The following is a 23,435-nucleotide window of genomic DNA, read 5'->3' on the forward strand; positions in this document are numbered from 1 at the left end:
TGTATATGTGTCTTATGTATATTTGTGTATAAGTGTCTTATGTATATGTGCAAATATATGCATCTAAGGTATATATGTGTGCATATGTATGTGTACATATACATATACTTAAACATGCATACATATATGTATATGTACACATTATGTATGTTTATAGAGGTGATCTGGGATTCAAACGACTCCATTTGAAGTTAGATCCGGTCAGTCTTGACTGAATGATAGGGGCCCGACATTGATAGTTTGAGCTGTTAGATGTGATTTACTATCACTAAACTGATTCCAAACCAAAAATTATGTACTTTGAGACCCCAAACCTACGTATCCAATAGTAACAAATGGACAATTTAAATAACACAATATAATGCTTGCCATTCAATTCAGAAGCTAGGGGTCTCCAAGTCTCATCATTTTTTGTCTGTAAGTAGTTTAGAGGTAGATCATATTTAATGGCTCGGATCATGAATGTTAGATCCCTATTGTCCGGTCACAATAGACCAAAACCAACTTCAGATTTGGTCAACAGGATCCTAGTCCACCTCATATACATACGCATAAGCTTTTACATCATACATATACATACATACATATATATGTATATGTATGCATATATATAGGTGTATTTGTGTTTACATATATACATGTATCTATACATATTATGCATATATACTTGTGATGGCAAAGCAAAAGGTAGTTGACCCTTGATTTTATTGTATTTATTGGAACTTTTATTTAGATAATTTTGAGAGTAGGTCTTCAAGTCCTGTTTTAAGCAGAATTATGTGCAAGTGTCATACTTTAGGCATATCTTCGGTTGGATATGTAATGCATTCATTGGAATTTGATTTTTACTGTTTTTGGTGTCTTTCTATCTAGGGTTACATGGGACTCCACATTTGACATTTAGGTAAGTTTTTGGCTTCCATATGGAAATCAGTTACTTGGTTATTTATAAAACTAGTTTACTTGTAAAACAAGTGAAAAAAATTAAAAAAAGACCCAATGGCTGGCCACCAGAAGGTATTGTATGTGATTTAGTCTGAAAAAAAGAAAGGATTTCTTGGGGCTAGGTTTGGCCTCCCTTTTCCTCTCTTGCTCTCATTCTCGCTCTCTCTCTATCTACACACATATACACAAAATCCCCCTCCTTTCCTCTTGACCTCTCTTCTATTACTTTTGAATTTGGGTAATATTATCAATGTTTTGGATTTTCTAGAAATAACTTAACTCCTATTTTTTACACAAATATAAAGTCTGTGATTTAGATTTATGATATAGGACTACCACAAACTATCAACACCAGACAAGCCTTCTTTAGATAGTAGTTTTTTGCACCTATACCTCATTCAAAAGCCTAAGACAGAAAATTTTAGGCCATTGTTAAATTTTATAATTGCCAAAAAAACACCTTTTTCTGTGCTGTTTTCTGTAACAGGACAGCAAGATGATTTTTTGACCCATATCCTAGTTTTCCAAACCCTTCAAGTCCTTCCATGCATTGTTTATAACCTCCAATTGGTCCTACATCAGTTTGTGTGTACATATATTTGTGCCAGGCTCCCAGCATGCATGCATACATACATATGTATCACTTGATTTTTCTATTAAAATCTGGGTTATACCTCTGATATGGATTTTTTACCTGTCCTGATTATTTTATTTCTTTCATGTTACTTGTGTTTCCCATCCTTTTTACTTAAGCTTCATGGTCCTGTTACTCAAATTGTCTTCAGACTTTCCCTATCTATCAGTTATTTATTTTTTATAGCTCATGATGAAAACAAAGGAAAAGCAGAAAGGGCAGTAATGAAGCTCAAATGGCACAAATAACATAAATGTTTGTTTTTTACATTTTTTGCATCATCATGTGTTGACAGGTCTATCAGTTTTGCCCCAGGAAGAAAGCAATTGATTAGCATTATAAAACTAGTTAATATTATGATTGCTATTTAAGATTTAATTTGTAGTTTAAAATCAGTTTGTCTTATCAGTTTATCTCAACATGTTCTCTTAAAATCCTACAATTGAGTTTATCTATCAGTTTATCTCAACCATACACTTGGATAAAAAGATTATATTTGATTTTAAAATCTTAAGATTTTCCTTGGTTTTGGGTTTCATTTGTAGTACCACTTATAGATGTTAATGTTATATATCAGCATTTATCGTCTTCAACCACAATTTATCTTAAAATCTTATATTTGTTTTTAGCATTTATGTTATATATCAGCATTAACTTATATAAGTGGTACCACAAATGAAACCCAAAACCACAGAAAAGATGAGAATGGAACTGCTTAATCTGAACAAGATGCCAAAGTCATACATATTGCTACAAGATAAAAACAGGGAAAATAAAGAGAAAATTAGAAAAATCATCTTTTACTTTATATAAAGCATCATTAGAAAGTTAATGACTATAGACGCAACCATTGCTATTCTTTGGGACAACACGGTAAAAAGTTTCTCCCTTCACTTGATTATGGCACAGCACCTTGTTTTATCTCCAGTGTTTCTAGAAATATTCTTCAAAGGTCACAAGAACATTAAAATTTTGTCATGTTTGTTGAGAATTTTCACTCATAAGCTCTGTTTTCACAAACATATGAACTTGATATATTTTTTCAGAAAGCTATTGGAAAAACAAGAAATGCCAAGTATAATGACCGATCATGAAAAGAATACAACTGCAGTAGAAAGACAAAAGCAAGGTTCATGTCAAGTAAATGCAAACATGTATAAATTATGTAAAAGAAATCCACTGGCCATTCACTCAACCAATTAAATTAGTCAATTTAGTCCACAGCTATACATAGTGTTCTTTATCAATTTTTAACAAATATATGCAAACAAATGCTTTGAGATGAGTAGCAGCATTTATCAACACAATTATTTCTGTTGATTTGCACTAAAAAGCCAACTCATTGAGCATTAATCTACTGTCATATTCATGTACACTGGTATAGAACAGTGGATCATGATCAGCATATATCAGATGAAACATTTATGCCACAACAGCAGATAGTTAGTGCAGGGATGTTGGTTGTGAAATCATACATGTATCTTGCAGCACCAAACCACATAAGAGACTGCTGTATGAGCAACTCAGAGAGTAAGCTGCTCCATATCTTTTCTGTTTCTCCATATGTTCTCATTGTCTGGCTTCCTCTCTTCCTGTTCCGCATCACCAGGATTTTCTCTGAAACTTGAGCTTGCCTCTTCAGTGTCTGAAGGGCCTGGCCTTTCGGTTAGGAATTTCTCCCAGAACGCATCATTTGTTCTTCCTTGAGGAGCCTTAGGTTCTTGATTACTACATGGGGTAACCTCTTGCAGAGAGGCAGCTTTTGCATCGGCAGAAGTACTTTGGATGTTCCCAGCAGCTTGACCAAGACTGTCATCCCTACTCATCTCAGCTTCCCTCAATTCGCAGGCATTGTGAACTCTGTGATCGGCCGAGTTTGAATTTCTACTCGAATACTGATTACTGTCCAACTGCATTGAAGACGAAGCAAGAGTGAGATTCAAATGACATGGAAAGTGCCCATCCCCCTCATCAACTGCTCCTGGAAACCATAAATTCTTCGCAGGACATAGAGATGCCCCTGTATCCGAAAGATCAAGTGGCTGTGGCGACAAAGGAAGGTTTTCCGTTCTAATGAGGCCGCACTCAGGTTGCTTCATGTGCGGGCTCCCGGTATCTTCATGGGAGCTCTGAGAGCTCACAGTGACCAAATTACCATCCGAAATAGCTGGGCACAACTCCAATTTCAGCTTATGACAGAAATCGGTATGGAATCCATGCCCGATGTCAGGCTTCGAAGTGCTGCTATGATCATCATACAAACTATTCTCCGGAGCCTCTTGGCAAAACCCTGTCCCCGGCAACCGCCTTTTCTTATGAATTGCTTTGAAATCCACCGACAACGACGACGACGTAACCATCTTCGCGAGATTCTCCACGAACCGGGGTTTCTGGACGGCCCTCTGCAAGAAAGCAATCATCTTGAGCTGCCGCTGCTCCATCTCAACCAGCCGGCGCTCGAGGTCGTCGAGCTGGATCTTGGTCCCGGTCTGCTGCTGCTTGAAGCGGTACAGGTCGGCCTGGAGGGCGGCCCTCTCCCGCGTAAGCCTCTCGATCTCCTCCTCCAGCGCCGCCCGCTCGGAGTCGACCAACGAGCCTGGGGGATGGCTGTGGCTGTGGATGGGCTTGCGGCGGTGGATGTTCTTGAGCAAATGCTTCTGCCCCTTGATGAAGTCCTCGTTAGCGAACTCCCACCGCTCCGGGTCGATCTTCCGAAAGCCCTATCCATCAAGATCAAATTTTGACTTCAATTATAGATCAAATTCTACCAGAGAAACAATAACAGCGACCCTAATCCGAGATTGAGCTAGGGTTTTGAGAGTCACGTAGGTATTGAGCTGGCGGATGAAGCTGGAGAAGTTGTTGTGCTTGAAGTAGGCGGGGAGGAGGCGGGCAGAGAAGTCGGGGGGATTCCAGACGACGAAGCTGGTCTTGCCGGGGCCCCAGGAGACGATGTCGTCGGTGGAGGAGTCATCTACCATGTCGTAGGTCTTCAGAAGGAAAGGAGCAGGGCCGCCGCCGCCGCCGCCTTCCATCGGTTTCTAGGTTTTCCCTTTTTCTACTACCGATGGATCGTTCTATCGGCGCTTCTTCGTCTGGGTGGTGCCGGTGTGGGAAGAGAGGAAGTGGTGAAGACTTCTGGGTGAGAGGGGACGAGGGTAAAGAGGAGGATAGACGGGATTGATTAATGGAGGCTAGTATTCCATTTCAGCTAAATCCAGTTTAGAACCATCAAAAACAGAGGCTCGACCTATATAGATCTGTCCATGCACCATTTAAAAATCCACATCCATCATAAAATTTATTACTTAATATACAAAAAATATTAATAATATCGCTATTTATGACTTGTTTGGTTGGTAAGAAAATTTTTTTCACCAAAATATTTTTTTTCTGAAAAATTAATTCCTAAAAATATGTTACCCGAAAAAATAGTTTTGATTTATTTAGTTGATAATAAAAAAGTAATACATTACAGAGTGACGTATATTTGGTTGGGCATCTATTTTTTTTAGAAAGTTGTGTGAAATATCTATTATAGTTTTAATAAAGAAAAAGACTTTATCTATAGATTTTGACGGCTTTAAAAATAGTTTGGAAAAAAAAGAATTCCAATTCCCAACCAATGGAAAAGTAGTTTTTCTATATCCCTTATGGATTTTTCTTTTTCATGAAATATAGAAATTTTATTCCAATGGGAATGCTACTTTTGTATCTTTCTCTTTTGAAAATTCCAACCAAACAAGAGATTTTTCTTTATTTTTCCGTTGACCACACCTTGCCCTTTTCTTTTCCTACGAATCAAACGAGTCCTTAATGTGCTCATCTATTTATCATTTCTTATACATTAAACGACTAATATTATTGATGCCGAGATCGATTAAAAGAGTTTTTAGAGTTCCCTATTTTCCATTAGATATTGGTTTAATGGCATAAGTTTTTGGTGGCCATCTATGTAACAAAAATTTAGTTGTTAAAATCTTCTATTTATTATATTTATTGTATTATTATATTGTATTTCAAAAAAAGTTAGAAAAAAGAAAACATCATGCCCTATGCACCATGCAGAACCAATATTTACGATGAGAGGGTTTGCTCGACCATCATTAAACTTCATTGCTTAATGTATAATAGAAATTTAGCTATTATAGCTTTCTATTCTTGACCATTATATGACAATTTATCAAGTATTGGGTAAGAACAACATATCATATTTGATAAGAACAATATATCATTTGGTTATAACTACAAGATTAGAGCAAAATACCTATCGTTTGTTATATGGTTGTAACCAAAATGATCATAATGCTTCCCTATCTTAGAAACAAAATGATTCTATGAGTGTAACTATCGAACAAAAGGATCATATCGTTGTAACCATGTGGCTTTGTAAATCCTATATATATTTCTCATTTCGAATGACAATCTTGTAGTCGAATATTTATCTCATTCCTTTACATGGTATTAGAGTAGGAGAATTTTTTCTCACTCTTCTTCTTTTCCTCCAATACAAAACCATTTCCACTGGACCCAAAAAAAAATCTTCTTTTCTCTACCTCTACCGACCTACATCATCTTCCCATCTCCCCTCCCGTTGCCATTAGCTACACCACCGCTTCTCCCTCCGCCCAATCCCCTTCTTCTCTGTTCTCATCCCTACGGCCCCTCTCGTTGCCGATCCTTTGCCAACCATAGCACTTCATCAAAAGATCTCGACGCCTTTTTTGATTCCAGCATCCTCTTCTGGGCCAGTGGATCCGATATTCATAAGGGACATGTGCATTTTTTTCTTCACCATGCTTATCTTCCTCCTTCATGATCGTGCCTCTCTTCCTCCTCCATGGCCGCACCTCTCATACTCTTCACTGTTGTTCTCAAATATGTGGATGATATTATCATTATAGGTGACGATTCCCTCGTCACTACTTTTGTTAAAAGGCTCCTTGATTCCAAATTTCACATAAAGTACTTAGGACCTCTCAAATATTTCTTGGGATTGAAGTTGCCCAATCTGCTCAAAGTATTTATCTCTCACAACAAAAATATGCATTGGACATTTTAGCTGATGTGGGTGCTATTGGTTGTCATACATCTGATTCACCTATGGAGCCCAATCTCATACTATTTCTAAAAATATTTGAGCCCCATTTTTTTTGAACCTTCTCATTATAGGAGACTTGTGGGCCGCTTATTTTATCTTACGATTACAAGACTAGACATTCTTTATCCTATTAATATTTTCAGCGAGTCAATTGCATGCCCCATGTTAGTCCCATTAGAAAGTTGCACCTCTAGTGGTTCTCTATATCAAATCATCACCAAAAGCAGGTCTTTTCTTCTCTTCTTCGAGCCTAACTTTCTGCTTATTTTAGATTCAGATTGGGCTTTATCCCACTTCTCGAATGTCTATCACAGGATATTGTACCTTCCTTGGCACCACTCCTATATAATAGAATTCTAGGAAACAAGATATTGTTTCTTGTTCATCTGTTGAAGCAGAAAATCGAGCTATGGCATCGGCTGCATGTGAAATTCAATGGTTAAAATACTTGCTTCATGATTTGCAAGTCCCGCATCATACAACCACTCTTTTCTGTGACAACTAATCAACTCTACATATTGCAATCCTGTCTTTTATAAGCTCACCAAGCATGTTGAACTTGATAGGCACTTTATCCATGAGAAGATCCAACATCATCTCATCAAGATGGCTTATATCCGATCCAATCAATAGACTGTTGATCTATTCACCAAGCCTCTTGGCCGAGAGCAGTTCAGTTGGTTCATAATCTCCACACTCCAACTTGAGCGGGGCATCTTAACCATCATCTAGTCGTTCATCAAGTATTGGATAAGAACAACACATTGTAATGGCTAAGAACAACATATCCTTTGGTTATAACTACTGGATCAGAACAAAATACATATCGTTTGTTGTATGATTGTAACGAATATGGTCATAACGCCTCCCTATCTTAGAAACAGAATAATTCTACGTGTGTAACTATCAAACAGAAGGATCCTATCGTTGTAACCATGCACCTTTGTACACCTTATATATTTCTCATTGGAAATGATAATCTTAGCAGTAGAATAATTCATCTCATTTCTTTACATCTATTTATTAAAACTTTTTATTTTAATAAGCTATTAAATCAAAGTCACACAAATAATTTAAGATGCCTTACTAGTTCCATTAAGGTAGAAATATCAAGAATACATGTAGAATTAGAGTATTTGAGATAAAGGGATCCAAATATCGTTCTAAGCATTGTGATATTAAACTCACGATTCATACTATAAAATTTTGGGAGAGGGTGATTGAGCATAGATTGAAGTGTGATACAAAAATATCAAAGAATTAATTTGGTTAAAGTTTGATTATGAAAGCTATTTTTCTTCTTTGGTACTTGAGTAGCGATTAAGAGGATAATCAAAAGAAAGATGATTCGAATAGTATAGGTCCAAGTGCCTCGACTTTCAAGAACTTTTACTACTATCATACTGCCTAGTCAAAGGTAGATGGATAGAGTTGGACTAGGTGAGGCTATGATAGAAGAGATCTACATTACCACTACAAGGTAGAGTCCTATGGTAGTCTAAGAACAAGATAAAGGAAAGCTAATGTAAAGATAAATTAAGAAAAATTGGGTTGGTTAATGTGTTGAAGGCTCTTTCCCGAAGTACAAATTATTATTTATATACATAACAATAACTCCAAAACAACCATTGATTCCTGTAAGCGTTCACGTTGCTATGATCTTCCACCGTTCTAGAGATTTGCTTCCATAATTCCACACAAGTTATAACCATAAACTAGACTATGATCTAGAACTAATATTCTTCGGCCTATGACTCATACCTGTGTATCATGATTGGTCATAGCTAAGTTCTATTTCTTCGGCCTACTCATCATGGTCAAGTTTTGTCTTTTGGACTTGTGCCTCTATACTTATGGGATTTATTATGGCTGAAAATTATTAAGCTTAGCAAAGGTCACATGACTTTTACCTATGCTGACTCATCCTATCTTGTCCACATGGCACTTGCTCATGGCTAGCTAGATTATAGAGATGGGGTGTAAATAAAAGGTTATGATGGATTTGAGGTAGCTAAATTCTTTTGACTAAGGGGTACAAAGAGAGGATTGAATGGGTGGATAGTGGGGATTTAAGGAGGATGTGTTTGCTTAGTTATGTTTCTTTGAAAGTATAAGATTAGAGAAAAGAGAAGAGGGCTAATTTTAAGGGATAGAGTTTAATCTGAGTGTCGGAAGGAAGCTAGAAAAAGGAATTTGATTTAATCTTCCCCACCTCACAATGATTGGTAATACGAAGGGTGAATGAATGGTTAGGATGTTATAGGAGAGGAATGAGTGATTCAATAGTGTAGGTTGATGGTGGCATTAATTTGAACATTATTAGATCTAGGGGAAGGGTTTAAGGCCATTAAGTCTTTTGAAGAGGATAAGAGATCCAGACATGGGCACTAGAATTAGGGTAATAATGCATGTTGAGGATTTGGCATCTAAATGGATAAAGTCAGTTATGAGTGAAAATCTGAGGTTTGTCATTTGGTGTAACTAGAATTAGATTTGAGGAAGGGAGCATGTGTGAAATGATATATGACAAGAGAGGAGCAAGAGAGAAATCAAGTTTGTTAGAGGAAATAATAAAGTGAAGGCCTCTTAGGATGCCACTTGACAAGGGGTTTCAAGATGAGAGATGGATGGTAGGGTAAGAGAGGTGTGGTTTTGTTGTAGTGCAACCCCATAGGTAAGAAAAAAAATTTTAGGCTGAACTTTTGTTAAGAAGGTGTTGCTCATAGCTTGAGGATATTAAGGAAATAAATGAAATCTAGGCTTGTTCCAGTTTACAACTAGGTGATGTCAAACTCAATTTGGGTACAAAAATTGGGCAAAGGCTAATTAGCCTCATGTGTCATGATTGGCCCTTAAGCTGAGGTAAATCAGGTTAGGGAGGATATGATAGGCCTAGGAAGAGGCTGGACTAATTGAGCAAGGGTTTGATCAAGTATGATTGATCATAATCCGGTGTAATTAGATATAACTAATGCTGTTGATTTGGCTATATTTGGGCAAGCTAGGGTTCATTTGATTGGCTAAGATTAGGATCGGCTTGAATCAGGTGGACTAGCAATCTGGATGGATGGGACTGGGGTTTGATCTGGATGCACTAGGTTTTAGATTCATTAGATAAAGGTCAGATCAGATGAATTAGTATTTACCGCCATTGCATAAGGGAGTTATTCTCTTTGCAATTGAGAGTGTCCACATTATGCTACTCTTTGACAAAGTCCACAAAGTGGGTGAGTGTCAAGGCAAAGGATGATAGCACCAAATGAAGAGAAAGAAGGAAGAAAGAATAAGCTAGACAAGATTGCCTCGATTATCATTTTTGAAATTGCATGATGATGTGGTGTAAATGATAATACCAATATAAAAGCTGCTCAAATTCATAGTTGTGCGCTCCACAGGGTTGTGCTAGGGGTGATAAAAGATTAATAGTTTATTTGTTTTAGTGTGGAGCTTGACTCAAGGGATGGCATAGTCAAATTCCAAAGGGATGCTCATTGATACTGGGACGAGACCACAAGGTTATGCTAGGTGCTTGTATTACATGACTGCATCACTTGATAATGGGTGGTGTCAACCTATTCTATCATCGACATGATCCTTAGGTGTGAGTTGCTTTATCCATTTCTTAAGACCATAACCGATGCCATTCAATGTTGTTTGATAGTGATTTTTGGAAAGAAAAGATACAATGTTTTGTTATTTCTGAGGCAATTCTTATATAAGTGCAAGAGATAGGCATCAAATCCGGTAAACCTAAAAAGATAGGCCAAAACCCGACTGGGCAATTTTTTTGGAGCAAATACTTCTAGAAAGCATAAGAATACCTCTATCTCGTTAAGATTCACTAAAAAAAGCTAACTTTGGTTTTTTAAAAATTTTACAATTTTTCTAAATTTTTGATTTCTTGGAAGGGAAAGATTGTGCTTGGGATAACTTGTTGAATTTTTTTAGAATTTTGAAGAAATAGTTTCTCTCGAGATTCATTCAAAGAGGGGAAGATATCATTGCGGACTTTTGGAGAATCAAAAATTTTAGAAAAATCTAGGAAATATTTTGATTTTTTTTTAAATTTTTTGTTTAATTTTTCCGAGACTCCCTAAAGATTAATGCTTTTGCATTTTGTGTAATGCAGATTATTTGGTAGCCCTAGGGGATCCAACCAAGGTTTATGGAATTGCCATTGATCATGGAGGCCCAAGAGTTCACTGTCTTTCATCACATGATCGGAGCTGTGGGTGTAGGAGGTGCTCTATGTGTTCGGTCGGATGAGAGAGTGGCCCATATTGTTGTGTCTTAGATGTAGATAAGGTAACTGGTTCTTCTTGATTTGTTTGTTATTTAGGTCTTTCATCATGTATTAGCTTTGTATTTACTAAGGCATTTTTTTTCTTTTCTTGTCTTCAGGTCTCCACACTAGAAAATTGTTTTGTCCTTTTTTTTTCTAATTTTGGGTCTCGATTAGGGAACTGCTTTGTCATTTCTTTCTAATTTTGGGTCTCCCTTGGGGAGCTATATATTTCTAACCATGTATCCTTCCTCATTATGGAATTGCAAATTATTAAAGTATGTTTTGTTATAAAGATTTTTCTTGGCTCATATCATAGTTTCAAGCTTTTTAATAAAGTCTCTACTCCCTTTTCATCAATATCCCTCCAAAAATAACATAGGCAGTGTTTTCAAAAATATTTATTAGAGAAAATTAAATGTCAATATTATTTTCTTTTGCCTCAAGAATCTTCTTAATAGGAGGCCACTTCCAATAGCAACATTGAAACTAAATGCAATTTTCATGATGAGTTGGACTTTCATCTTCATCCTTTTCAACTTGACCTGAGAACATAAATCCAATAAAAGAAATCTTGCGTTTTATTGGTGCTTGTTTGGAAATGGTAATGACAAAATTGTCATTAAATGAGACCTTCCATTATGTATACAAGGAAAGTAATGATATGATCATGGTAGAGATGGAAAAGGCCAAACCAGATAAGGTTTCTCACTTTTTTTAGCATGGTATTTTCAATCTCTTGGCCAGATCTAAACTTAAAAATTATTAAAAAAAGTTCATCATAAGCTTACAAGTCTAGAATTGAGTTGCACTGGGTTGAGCATGCTTGATGCTGACTTGACCTAGTTTTCATTTTGGGTCTCGATTTTGGACTCTTACCCAACCAATTAGCTTAAATGGGTAGGTTGAGTGGGAAGTGTTTTAGAAACAATAGGTCAGTTGGGTTGGTTGGGGTCAAGTATGACCTAAACCCAACCCAAAATATTCAAGTCTAAGTCAAGACCGAGTCAAGTCATGTCTTGCAATTTGAATCAAGAATTTTACTAATACAAAAATTAATAATTAAACATGAATTCACTATTTTTTTAAAAAAATAAAAATGACAACTTCAACATTAATTTTCATACAGAAAATATATAATTTCATCCAAGAAATTCATTCTTAAGTTTACATACTACAATTTTTAAAAGTGTGTGTTGATATACTTGAGAACATTATAAACAAAAATCCATTAAACCAAACAATGAAAGTTCAAATATCTATATTATTAAATAAGGAAATATGTCATTTTATATTATATTTGTCAAATTTTGTAACTAAGATACCTTTAGTTCGTTTGTTCATGAATATCCACAAAAACTACAATTAAGAAAGTGGATATATAATCCACATATCCCTCTATTTATTCTTTCGCCACTATTTCTCATCTATATGATTTTTCTTAGACATCTCAAAACTAGTTGGACTTTATCTAAACCAAGGTTCTATTAATTTCTTGTCCACATTCCAATTCCATTTCACTCTCTTGAATTTTTAAAACAAACAAAAATATTAACACTCTTTCATCTAATCCATATATTTTCTCTCTTTATCTCAATTTCTTAACTCTTTTTTATTATTTTTAATGTGTTTTGCAAGTGTTGCTAGTAACTAAGTGAAAGTAGGGACAAGAGATGGGTTTTTAAGATGAAAAGAGAGGGATTGGTTTAAAAGAGAGTCAACGGAAAGATATCTAGAGCGAGGGTTAATGGATTTTATAAAAGCCTGGTTTTCTAGTCAGACTGAGTCAGGGCAAGTCCATTTTTTGTTAATCCAAATTAGACTTGGTTGATATACGGGCTGGTTGGGTTGTAAAATACAATATCCAAACCTGACATAATTTTTAGATTATGTTTAATTTTTGAACCACACTTAACCCATTGGTCTTTAAGATATGGCTTGGTGGGTTCCAATTGAGTTGAAACTAGATTAGTGTACATATCAACAAAACTTATTTGATGCCCTAAGCTTGACTTGAGTATAAATCTAAGCCCAACCCGAAGCCTAAATTAGTCAAACACCATTTAAGCCCGAGTCTCCATTTTCTTTCTCCAGTTTCTATGCATAATGGCAGAAAGTGGTTGAGAGAGAAGGGAGGTTGAGATTAAGAATAGACTACAAGAGATGAATGAAAGAAATATCGAGAGATTGAGAGGGTAGAGAGAATAAAAAGATTGAGGGATCAAGATAGGGAGAGATATCAAGAAATTAAGAGACATAAAGAGGGGAGAGAGGAAAGGGTAGAAAAAAGTGTAGAGAGAGAGGATTGGGTAAGGGGATGAATAGGTAAGGGGGCTTCAGGCTGGCATCATGCTTAAACTTTGGGCTTGTCTTGGGTTGGGCCTTGCATTAAACACAATCCAACTCAAAATTTCATTGAGCGTCAATTTCTAGATGCATGCCCAAATGAAATCATCTTAGGATAGGCCTCAACACTAACCCTATAACCAACTCGACTAGATGGGCCTTAGATCAGCTTATTCTAGCACAATACTTAGCCACAAAATTTTTTTTCTACCACAAAAATTCTTTATTTTGATGTAGCTCGAGGAAGTGGCAAATGTCATTTTAGCATTATGAACTATCCATGAAGCCCAATAACATTTATTATTTCAAATACAGTTTGATTGATATTAGTATCCATTGCCAAGTGGCTTTTAAATTAGAGTTTTAAAGCTCATGCTGTTTATTAATTAGGCTAAATGCAACGTACTATATCTAGTTCGAGACAACCAAATAGCACCTTTGCAAATTAGAAGCAAGGTTGTTGTTTGCTTTTGCTCGTCGTGGACCACATATAGTAGTTTGTGCTTAAAATGCTTTCAACCAGATGATATCTTCTAACTTTATTTTTTTTTACTTTATTTATGCATAGACAAAAATTTGTTAATTAATTAATTAGCATAAAAAGAAATTTGATTAAAAGATTTCAATAATTTTAGAGTAGAACTTTTAGTTTATTATATTTATACACTTATGACATCTTTGTTATATTTTCAGATATGAAAATACATCAAGAAGATCTTGGATTATCATGTTAATCACAATCAACGTGGAATATAAAACTATAAAGACATACCTATATCCATTGCTAAAATCTGCCATTGCTTTTAGAGAGAAGGATCACCCTAGCAACGTTCCTCAAGAGTGTCTCACGATAGTTAGAGGCACAAATTATGTTGTAGGTATGAATCCTAGAGTCTCATTTCTTTTATAGGTCTTCCATTATCAAGAAGACCAAAAGACTCTTTTAATAGATTTTCTACCAGCAAGAAAACCAAAAGGCTCTTACGAGCAAGAAAACCAAAATACTCTTTTAAAAGGTTTTCTACCCATAAATACAATTGGACTAGTAATGACCCATAATCCTTTAATTGGGTATTATAGGGTGCATGGGACACTTTAATAGAATATTAATTTATAATATTATTATATTCTCCCACTTGACCCATAAACCCATAAAACAAAATAAAACATTCTTTGTAATTTGAAAATACTTCATTTTTTTTTTGTAAACGACAATTATGGGTTATGACATTAAAATCATACACGTGCACACTTTTCATTAGAAAACCTTCCTAGTCCAATATACTTCATATGAGTTCTATTATATCAATGTCAAATTGGCTACCAATGCGAGTCATGGCGGTCATTTGTTATTCAATCAACAAAATTCCTTCCATGTACCACAACACTAGCAACTTTATTCAACATGATCTTTTATAGGGGTTTAAGGCTACTATCATAATGCCTTAGGTTCATATTCATGTCTATTTCAGACATTTTTCTTGTCATCTTTCATCCACACAATTCAATATACATATAAGTGGAAAACAAGAAAACAGAAACAATTATACTTGGATATCCATGTATGTCTTGAAAAAAACATCCAATACATTAATGAGCTCACTAACATATTCAAAACATGGATAAATACATAAGACCCATACTATCAACATGTTCTTTAAATTTCTTTCCTGTTAATCCTTTCGTCAAAGGATCAACAACCATAAGTGAAGTCTCGATGTGTTCTATGGACACTGTTTGTTTCTGTACTTCCTTATTGACACTAAGGCATTTGAGCTCCATATGCTTCGCACCATTAGAATACTTGTCATTCTTGGAGAAAAAGACTGCAGAGGAATTATCACAATAAATTCTCAGCGGCTTGGCTATAGAGTCGACAACTCCAAGTCCTGAGATAAAGTTCCTCAGCCATAAACCATGCACTGTGGCTTCAAAGCACGCCACAAACTCAGCCTCCATTGTAGATGAAGCAGTAATAGTTTGCTTCATACTCTTCGAGAAAATAGCTCCACCTGCTAGCAAAAACGCATAACTAGAAGTAGATTTTCTGCTATCTGAGCAACCAGCAAAATCAGAGTCTGAGTATCCGATCACCTCTAGATTATCAGTTCTTCTAAAGGTAAGCAAATAATCCTTAGTTCCTTGCAAATAGCGCAGTACCCTCTTTGCAACTTTCTAATGGGACATTCCTAGATTACTTTGGTAACACCCAAGTATGCCAACTGCAAAACTAATATCTGGCCTCGTACAAGTTTGCGCATATATCAAGCTTCCCACAACAGATGCATACGGAATCTTTTCCATCTCCTTCCGCTCCCAATCAGTCTTGGAACATTGTGAGATGCTGAACTTATCACCTTCCGTTATCGGGGTATCTAAAGATGAATAATCTTTCATGCCAAATCTCTCAAGAATTCTTTCTATATAACTTTTCTGAGACAATCCCAACAATCCTCATTTTCGGTCTCGAAAAATTTCGATTTCAATCACGAAAGATACCTCACCCATGTCTTTCATTTCAAAATTCTTTGAGAGAAAACTCTTAGTTTCATACAGTAAACCCATATCACTACTGCCCAACAATATGTCATCAACATACAGGACTAGAAAAATAAACTTGCTCCCACTAACCTTTAGATATATACATCGATCAACGACGTTTTTCTTAAATCCAAAGGTAATAATGGGATTATGAAACTTTAGATACCATTGTCGAGAAGCTTGTTTAAGTCCATAGATTGACTTATTGAGCTTACAAACCAAGTGACCTTTACCCTCTTAAGAGAAGCCTTCCGGCTGCTCCATGCAGACCTCTTTATCCAAACTTCCATTCAAAAAAGCCGTTTTCACATCCATTTGGTGCAACTCTAAATCGAAATGAGCCACCAATGCCATAATGATTCTGAAAGAGTCCTTTTTAGATACTGAAAAAAAAGTCTCTTTATAATCAATGCCCTATTTCTGAGTATAACCTTTCGCCACAAGTCTGGCTTTATATTGTTGCACATTGCCTTTAGAGTCATGTTTTCTTTTGAAAACCCATTTACATCCGACTCTTTTGCATCCTTGAGGCAATTCAACAAGATCCCAAACTTTGTTTTAGGACATAGATTTTAACTCTTCCTTCATGGCATCAATCCATTTATCAGAATCACTTCTTCCTTTAATTTGTGAAAACGTAACTCGATCATTACTTGTTCCAATGTCAAATTCATGTTCCTAGACATACATTACATAATCAGATGAAATAGCAGGTCTCCGTTCCATCTGAGGTCTGCGTAACATCATCTGTTCTGGTATCTCCATAGCTTGTTCATCAGTGGCATTCTTATTATGAGATGGATCATTATTTACTTGTTCCACAGTATCATTAGAATGATCATTAGGCGGAACAGTAATGCTTTTTGAAAAAGTGGGTATTGGAACATCAACCCGTACTTCCTCAATGATTACATCTCTCAATTCTTTACTCCCACTAACTTCACTAAGCTCAAGAAATTTGGCATTTCCAGTTTCTACTATTCTCGGACTATGGTTGGGACAATAAAACCTATACCCTTTGGATCTCTCTGGGTAACCAATAAAGTATCCGCTTACAGTTCTAGGATCCAATTTCTTTTCATGTGGACTGTAAAGCCTTGCTTCAGCTAGACAACCTCAGACATGCATATGTCTCAAACTTGATACCCTTCCAGTCCATAACTCAAAAGAAGTTTTTGGAACTGACTTACTAGGGACAAGGTTTAAGATATACACAGCAGTCTTAAGAGCTTCACTCCACAATGAGTTAGGTAAGGTAGAATTGCTTATCATACTTCTAACCATATCTAGTAATATTCGATTACGCCTTTCAGCAACACCATTCTGTTGAGGCGTACCAGGCATAGTGTATTGTGCCACAATGCCACGTTGTTCAACAAGTTTGGCGAATGGGCCAGGGTTACGACCCGATTCATCATATCTACTATAGTACTCACCACTTCGATCCGATCTGATGATTTTCACCTTTCTATCTAATTGCCTTTCAACCTCAGTAAAATATATCTCAAGGACCGTAAAGACTTGAGATTTCTCATGTAGCAAATAAATATATCCATACCATGAAAAATTATCTATAAAGGTGATAAAGTACTTTTCTCCCCCAAAATATTCTGTGGAGAAAGGTCCACATATATCTGTATGAATTATTTCAAGAAGCTCCTTACTCTTTGTGGCACTTTTCTTTGTATGTTTGGTTTACTTTCCTTTAATGCAATCCACACATATACCAAGATCAGTAAAATCCAAAATCGGAAGAATTCCTTCCTTTACTAATCTCTGTAACCTTTCTTTGGAGATATGGCCCAACCTTTTATGCCACAAGTCATAAGACTTTTCATTAATCATGTTCCTTTTCATTCCAATACAAACTTCATGGTGTTGGGTGTAAACATTTTTAACAAAGGTATTATCAAGGCAAAGCTGATAAAGGCCATTAGAAAGGAAACCAGAACCAATAGGAATAACATTCTTAAATAAACTAAAACAACCATTAGGAAAAAGAGTAGCCATCAATGTCAAGTCTTGACAAGAAAATCAAATTATGCCTTACAGAAGGCACAAAAACAGTATCATGAAGGTCTAAACAATGATTGGTACCTAAAATTAAACGAAAGGTTCCAATGGCCAAAACTTCAGCCTTATTCTCATTTCCCATGAAGATGAAACGTTCAATTGGATTTGGTGTACAGCTTGTAAGGAATCCCTGCATTGTTAAGAAAACATGAACATTAGCACCCGAATCTAACCACCAAGTATTAGTAGGAATGCTTACAAGATTTGATTCGAAACATACACAAGCATAAAGCTTACCCTTCTTTTCGAACCAAGCCTTACGCTTTGGACACTCAGCTTTCATGTGTCCAGGCTTCCTATAAAAATGATATTTTGTATCCTTTTCTTGAACCTGATTGCGTTTAGCAGGTCCCTTTCCCTTTGGTGGTGCTTGTTTCTTTCCTTTCCCATAATGGTGCTTTTTCTTTCCAGCTTCTTGAGTCACAAAATTAGCAGAAAAAGTCCATTATTGTTTTAGTCTTATCTCCTCCTGAACCACCATCCTAACCAACTCATTCACATTCCATTTATCCTTGATAGAATTGTAGTGCATCTGGAATGGACCATACTGAGGTGGCAATGAGTGTAGGATGAATTGAACAATAAAGGACTCCTCTACTTTCATTTCTAGAGTTTCAAGTTTGGCAACTATATTTGTCATCTCAAGGATACACTCTTGCATTCCCTTAGCCCCATTATATTTCATGGTGGTAAGTCTAGCCATTAAGGTCCCTGCTAAAGACTTATCTGCTGAGCGAAATCTCTCCTCAACACTTGTCAAAAAGGTTTTGGCATCCTCTGTACTAGGGAGTGAGTGTTTGATGTTTCCAGCTATGGTCATTCTTAAAAACATAAGGCTCAACCTATTTGATCTCTCCCAGGCTTTAAAATTGTCTTTCTCATCTTTGCTACTGTTTTCAGTAAGAGCAGCTGGTTTTGGGGTCAAAAGGGATAAATCTAGATCAAGAACTCTTAAGGTGAATCTGACCCTCTCCATCCATTCTGAAAAGTTACTCCCATTCATCATAGGGACAGATGATGCTTGTGAATGTAAAGAGACCGATACACTTACTGCAAAGAATTTCAATTTAATCACATTAATGCTTTGAATTAGACACTCATAAATATAATAATCAGAATTTAAATCATAATGGATGAACTAGGGTATCATTAAAATCCAACCTTTGGGAGGATCCTAACATACAAGTGTTCCTTCCGGCATTTAAATTATGTGGATGAACTAGTAGTATCATCAAAATTCCTCCTTTGGGTAGGAAATTTTCACATACAAATTGTTCCTTCCAACATTAAAAATTAGTGGATGAACTAATCGTATCATTAAGATCCAACCTTTGGGAGGATCCTAACATACAAGTGTTCCCTCCAATATTATCCATTCATAATTATGATGTCAAATATTTGCCATCTAAAATCAGGTAAGATTTTGTACCTTTGGGCAAACAAATTCTCACTTGATTTTAGTACAAATAGATTACCTCAAACAATTCATGTCCAATCAATAAATAAAATTCATCAAGCAATAATGGAATTTTACATATAATGGACTAAGATTTCTACATACAAATACATGCCCAACCATAATAAAATTCAATTAACAGTTAAGAATTTAACACATAATGGGCACAAGGTAATCTAGAGGTAATAAGAATAATTTTCACAATTTTTTTTTTGTTATATGTCAGATGAAGTCAGATGCACCATTATTTAAATTACATAAACAGATATTATCATCTATCTAACCAGTTAGATGTCCTTATCATTGCTGATTAAACAAGAAACAAATTACTTTGAGGGTCTATAAACCAAGATCTAATTCCTTCATGTTTTCGGAGAAACACCACTACGTTCATGAATCAAGACATCACCTTCTTGAAAGATGGTATATTGCAATCAACAATATACTTCCTTCTCATGAATGGATGCCTGTAGTGTTTTTCACATGAACAATATATTCCAAGAATATAGACAGACCCGTGTTTTACATGACAGGAAAGAAAAACATAACAGAAAAACTAACAACTTGGTTATTAGCAGACCTGCATAGGAAGCTAATAACAGCAAGCTCATAAATCAGCATTCCCAGCTAACTGTATCAAAATAGTGGGAGGAGTTACAAGGACGGCCACATATAGGTTTATCTTCATTTTCCTATTTACTCTCTAGAGGTGGGAGATGATAAAAAGATGGTGCTGATGTCCACAATCTTTGCTCAGCCAGCACAAGCAAATGATGCATTCTAAGTGGGTGTTCATTTCTGTCAATATAACACTGTAGGCGTAAGCAGTGGATTTGTCATTTATGCATGAAATACAATGTTCCAACTTCCAAGCCTCTTGGGTCAGATTTACGTCAGGTCATGTAAAGATTCAAATTTACTGTATGGAAACCCTGCTTTTATAAGCTCCAAGCCTCTTGGGTCAGATTTACGTCAGGTCATGTAAAGATTCAAATTTACTGTATGGAAACCCTGCTTTTATAAGCACAAAAACAATTCGGACCAAGCCAAACTGTATCAATAATAACAGGCACAACAACCATAGTAACTTCAAAAAAAGAGAATATTCCTTGACATGAACAGAAGGACAGAAAATATTTTAAGAACTAAACAGAGGTATGGACAAACAAAATGCAGAGAAGTTTATTTTGCCACTAATAACTTCTATAGGAATGCTTAGTATGAATATACAACTATGAAAAACTTGTCCACAATTTTTAGAATTGATATGCAATACAGCAACTGTATCCACAAAGAAAATGTTGATGAGTCAATTTGACAAACACGTGGAAGGCATGCATATTTATATAGCTCTAGGGCAAATTTTTGATAATAGGTTATAAAACTAAGTAGACAGAAATGAAGTACATAAATCCATCATAATCTCCAAACCTTATTTGATGGCAGATTTTTAATATTAATGGAAAAACATAATAATCCACAACAATAGCTCTGATACCAAATGTTATATTTTTAGATATGAAAATACATCAAGAAGATCTTGGATTATCATGTTAATCACAATCAACGCGGAATATAAAACTATAAAGACATACCTATATCCATTGCTAAAATCTGCCCTTGCTTTTAGAGAGAAGGATCACCCTAACAACGTTCCTCAAGAGTGTCTCATGATGGTTAGAGGCACAAATTATGTTGTAGGTATGAACCCTAGAGTCTCATTTCTTTTATAGGTTTCCCACCATTAAGAAGACCAAAGGACTCTTTTAATAGGTTTTCTACCAGCAAGAAAACCAAAAGGCTCTTACGAGCAAGAAAACCAAAAGGCTCTTACGAGCAAAAAAACCAAAAGACTCTTTTAATAGGTTTTCTACCCATAAATACAATTGGACTAGTAATGACCCATAATCCTTTAATTGGGTATTATAGGGTATGTGGGACACTTTAATAGAATATTAATTTATAATATTCTTACAATCTTTAGATAAGCAATTGTTTGTGGAACTAGAAAAATTTTCTGGCCAGAATTTTTGGCACAAGTAGAACTGAATGTCGTTGGTCGGCAGTTTTACAATTATATCATTTATTGTGAATTTTAATCCTCCTACTCCTACCGTCACCTCTGCCACCAATGATTTGAATATCTTAGCCACCAAGCATAATCATATTTTGAAAAAGATTTTACTTGGTATGGTAGAACTTTTTCTACACTTTCTAATACACTCTACCAATGCACAAAATTGTCGAATTCCTCATAACAAAATATGATGATGAAACTTAAGGATTAATTAGAAAACCAAAATTGTAGCAAAATTTTTTGGAGTATAAGATGATCGATGAAAAATTAGTTGTCTAGTAGGCTCATGAACTGCAAAATTGGTTCATGATATAAGCCAAAAACAAATCAATCTTAATAAGAAATTCCAAGTGACTGTAGCCATTGATAAACTACCTTCTAAGCGAAAATTCTCTCTCTTATAATAGGTTGACTCTTCTTGACTAAATAAAAAACATTTCAGAGTTACACTGAGCCCGTGCATGCTAACCTGTTCAACTAAAAGACTTTTTGTTTCAAAAAAGAAGAAAAGAAAAGTTTGGTTTAAGTAGCCTAACAAAATCTCATGAAGGTAATGAAAAAAAAAACAGGCATAATGATGTCATAATTAAAAAGATCGAAAAAAATAATAGAAACTCCTTGAACAGCAGGTAAGCATGAAAACTCCTTCTAGGCTAAATGTGCTCCATCGCAAAGGAGCTTACCCAAAATAAAACAGAATGTCTAACTTCCTAGTTTACTGATGCCTTCTAACTTCTTAGTTTATTGATGTTATTTGGGCCAAGCATTCATTCCCATACAAACATTTCTTGCCTAGTCAGTCATGGATCCACTATGTTAGTGCTTGTGTACTTGATTTGCCGACAACGGTGCAACTATAAAATAGCAAATGTTATGCTATTTTTTTTATGCATTTTTATGCCCAGTCAGTCAACTATAAATACTTGGCATAATCCAGTTATGTTTTTTTCTTGTTTTTTAATGTAAATGTTATTACGCTATTTAGAGGCATTTGATGAATGTTCCACCATCTTATAATAGGATAATTTTTCCCATGTTGGTGGGCATAAATCAAGATTGTTTGGTATATGCTTCGATGTGCAACATTATTTATGCAGCTAGCTATCCTTATCAATCTTCAGTCAATTGAAGCAACATCTGTTGGGTTTGCATCCTTGGCTTGGGCTGGTGGAGCTTGGTGTTGTGTTCCTATGATTGGAATCTCATCATACTTTCTAATAATGCCTAATGTTAAAAGCATAATCTGACAATGTTCAGCCAGGAATTCAAATTAATTGTCTAAATTATGGAGGTTCAGCATAAATAACAGTCCTATATGAGTACATTCCACTTGCGTGCTAATTATATACGTGATTTTTACCGGACTAGACTAAGACAATCGGTCCAACAATTGCTATCAGAAATCGGATAGCATCAATTGTTAACAAACATCTTTATCTTTCACATAAACTCTTCCCTTTATCCTGGGGAAAAAATAATTTCTTACAGTTACAAAGGGACAGATTATAATTTCGTTTTGTTCTTTCAATGTAGAGTGTGAAGACACAAATTAAGTAGTCGAGACGAGGGAGCACTGATCAGAGGGACTGGCCTGACGGTCCTAGGGGTTGGCATGGCTGGGGGGTTAGACCGGCCATGCACGTACGTAGTTGCTTACAAGTCCGAAGGGATTGCAAGACCACGGACTTCAACATTCTCTCTAAGTTCATCCACTTTTTGCACCACCTTTCTGGAATCGAAGGTAAACAAATCGTACGTGTTTATTAGCCACCCAGGTACGTAGTTCCTTAAACGAAGAACACTCGCATATGCAACTTTCAGGGCTAGCCATCGATGTTATTACATGAGCATTGCTTTATTCAGAAATCGTAATAAAGACCGGTAGGGAGCTGGAAGGAAGAATACATAACATGATTACGGCGGATTAATTGCTAGGACGGCTACTAGCTCCGTTTGCATCGGTAATACATCCTGCCCTGG

General features: G+C 35.8%; 1 protein-coding gene and 1 long non-coding RNA gene across 2 annotated transcripts in view; one reads left to right on the forward strand and one right to left on the reverse strand.

Moving 5' to 3' along the window:
• LOC120105339 (uncharacterized) overlaps positions 1-23,435 on the forward strand; it is a 71,625-nt gene that overhangs the window by 32,282 nt on the left and 15,908 nt on the right. The window lies entirely within an intron of this gene.
• Positions 2,760-4,831, reverse strand: LOC103723955 (heat stress transcription factor A-5-like). Its single transcript, XM_008815054.6, has 2 exons — positions 4,405-4,831; positions 2,760-4,299 (listed from the first exon to the last, which is right to left on the reverse strand). The coding sequence occupies exons 1-2, from the start codon at positions 4,612-4,614 to the stop codon at positions 3,103-3,105; spliced, it is 1,407 nt and encodes a 468-aa protein (XP_008813276.4). The 5' UTR covers positions 4,615-4,831; the 3' UTR covers positions 2,760-3,102.

Source organism: Phoenix dactylifera, chromosome 4 (assembly GCF_051530095.1).
Source record: "Phoenix dactylifera cultivar Ajwa chromosome 4, Ajwa_hap1_PhDact_Kaust_v1.1, whole genome shotgun sequence".
NCBI lineage: Eukaryota > Viridiplantae > Streptophyta > Magnoliopsida > Arecales > Arecaceae > Phoenix > Phoenix dactylifera.